This window comes from Lycium barbarum, chromosome 6 (assembly GCF_019175385.1).
Source record: "Lycium barbarum isolate Lr01 chromosome 6, ASM1917538v2, whole genome shotgun sequence".
Classification (NCBI taxonomy): Eukaryota; Viridiplantae; Streptophyta; class Magnoliopsida; order Solanales; family Solanaceae; genus Lycium; species Lycium barbarum.
In genome coordinates, this window is record NC_083342.1 from 83,472,217 (window position 1) to 83,475,076 (window position 2,860).

The window sequence follows — 2,860 nt, forward strand, 5'->3', positions numbered from 1 at the left end:
TTTTACAGAGATCCAGAGGACATATATTGAGTTTTCTAGGCTGGCGTGCACGCTAATTTCCTTTGGCATATTTTTTTTCCTGTTATTGCTCTGTTTGATTACCTTTCCATCTTTGGACGAGACATCAAAATACAATCTCGGGATGATGATGGTTCAGTGGTGATGCAAGTACCTCTCCTATTTCTGGTGCTGAGCTTCATTCACTATGATAGTCGCATCCACTTTTAGAAATGTGCATCCTGACCTACTATGGCATGTCCGACATTATGAGTTCTAAGCTAAAGCAAGTCAAAATCTTTCTTTCTGGATTTTAAAGATTCAAAACTCCATTCACATGTTCAAGACTTCAAGTTATCAGGTGTTAAGATCCTAATTGCGAGAAGATATCATGCTTCATAAGAGGGTTCTTGAGTACCAATACACCCTTATTATATTGAGGGCGTACTTTTGTTGGATAGCAATTCAAGAATAAACATTAGGGAAAGGAAAGTAATCCACTACTAGAAAAGTTAAAGATATCAATGTTAAAATGACATTACAGGTGAACTTCACCACCTTAAGTACAAGGACAAACCATGAGAAGATAAGAAACTGTAGCGCGCACTGTTACTCGTACAACAACTACACTGTTATACTAGTGACTACTACCAATGGACTAGGGAAAGGTCAAAAAAAGATCTAATACACAGACTAATATGTGATGTCAGCAATCCTCTGTAAGACATAATCCTTGTATCATTATTTCTCTGTCAGTCTCCGCTGAGCTACATTACTCTGCAGAATGAAGAGTGTAAAAGCTAGTTATGTTTTTAAAATAGAAAAACAAAAAAGCAACACGATCCATGGGCTGTGTCGGATTTTTAATAGTACAGGACAAAGTCTAATGATTGCTTTAGTGAAGAGGTTGTGATGAATTACCTGAGCAGAAGAAATGGACTTTATGATTTCAATCAACACATTGTTTCCTGCTACTTCGCTCACTTGCCTTACAAATTCTTGATTAGTGATCTTCCCATCTTGATGATCATTGCGATATTCTGTTATCAATTTGATAGCATGAGGAGGCACGATCCTTGATAATCTAGTGAACACAGCATCAAAGGAAATCCTCAAATTTACATTCTTTGAAATAGTTGGATATTTCTCGACCCTATTTGAATGAGGAGAAACTCTGAAACTGACTATGAATTCAGGGAAGATATGAGTATTCAAGTGACAACTCCAAACTATATACTTTCTTGGAGATAATAAATTGTCAACCCCAGAATCAAGATCCTCAGAACTTGGTTGAAACTGTCCTGAACCAGGAGTGACAACTTCGACTTTTCCTAGTACCACACTGCAAATCAATAGATGTCTTAGTCCGTCTTTGTCTTGAATAGCAGTTTGAAGACAATCAAGAGCGTAATCAGTGGCAGAAAATTGAACTCCATGACGATAACTTGATTGAACAAAACCATTAGAAATTATATCAATGATTTCTTCCTTGGAAGATCCATACCAACCAACCTTCACATTAGCATTCCCATTGCATTTTTTCTCCATGGCTTTTGCAACTAGATTGAAAGATTGCAACTTTGTTTGCGAAACAAAGCAGGAACGAGCAGTCATATGAATAGCCACAACTTGGATTGATGATGCTAGTGCACCCAAACCAGATATGAACTTGTCCTTGATAAATTTATGGCTCATATGACCTTGATGGATTTGTACCAAGTCATTACCAAATAACTGGTCTCTTTCTTGATTTTTACTGCCCGAAACCCCAACCATCCTATCTAGAGTTGTTGGGCTTCGTACTTCACTTTTGCTATGAGGGTTCGTGCTTGAGCCCGCACTTTCAGCTGGATCTTGAAGTCTGCGCCTTTTCAAGTTTAGCTTGTTGGGCACCATGGTTAATTCTGGTGAAAAGAAGGTATAAATATCAGAGAAGAAAGGACCTGAAACTTTTTTAACCCAAAAAATAATTTTTGGAACCAAACCAACCCTTAAAAAAAAAAAAAACAAATTAGGCTTCACGCACAGATTCTGAAAGGGGGTACTCCCCCCCCCCCCCCCCTCTTTTTTTTTAAGCTATCAAAATCACGTTTTTTTCATACTTTGGGCAAAGATTAGTCATGTTTCAAAACCCCGAAATATCAATATTTTATATAGAACTTAATATATTTTTTTGCGTACAATAACGTCAGCTCATTACATCAAGTATACCTAAACGTTTGTATCGTCATTTTAGGGGTTGTAGAGTGCCAAGAAGTAAGTTTTGTTTGGTTGAAAACTTGTCATCTTTAGATCTAAGTGTCATATTTTATAAGGTTTTGATTTAAGTGTTTTGAAATAAAAATATTATATTAAAAAATAATGCATCCAATACGAGAGATTCAATCAAAGTATAATATATCTCATTCAATGCTCCCACCAAGGTTTAATCCCATTTTGTTCGTATAAAAAAGAAGTAAGTAAAAAAGAGAGCCTAAACCACCAAGCCAAATTGGTTAAAGCAACAAAGTAGTCACTTTTTATTTTTTACAATATTCACTAATGCTATCTAACTCGTTTTCATAAATTGAATTTTGAACCTCGAGATTGACATTCAAAACATCATTACCACGGGATTAACATCTCGAAATAGATTTTTTATCATTAGATTTTTACTAAAGAAGAATGAAATTTTTGCACAAATTTGGGGCAAAATTCAAATTGAATGGGATAACGGGCTTTTTTGAAAAATCGGCTAGGCCAAACCGCCTTGTGGCCGTTTGTCCGCGTAGATCTCGAAAAAAATACCCCAGATAAAAAACAAATCGCGTAAATCGGACATCCGAGCGCAAAGTTATGACCATTTAAATTTTCGACAATTTAC

General features: G+C 36.0%; 1 protein-coding gene across 1 annotated transcript; it reads right to left on the reverse strand.

The window, feature by feature from the left end:
* Positions 1-481: 481 nt before the first annotated feature.
* On the reverse strand, positions 482-1,934 carry LOC132599769 (probable inactive poly [ADP-ribose] polymerase SRO3). Its single transcript, XM_060312988.1, has 2 exons — positions 919-1,934; positions 482-774 (listed from the first exon to the last, which is right to left on the reverse strand). Exons 1-2 carry the CDS (start codon positions 1,891-1,893, stop codon positions 739-741), a joined length of 1,011 nt encoding a protein of 336 aa, XP_060168971.1. The 5' UTR covers positions 1,894-1,934; the 3' UTR covers positions 482-738.
* Positions 1,935-2,860: the final 926 nt, after the last annotated feature.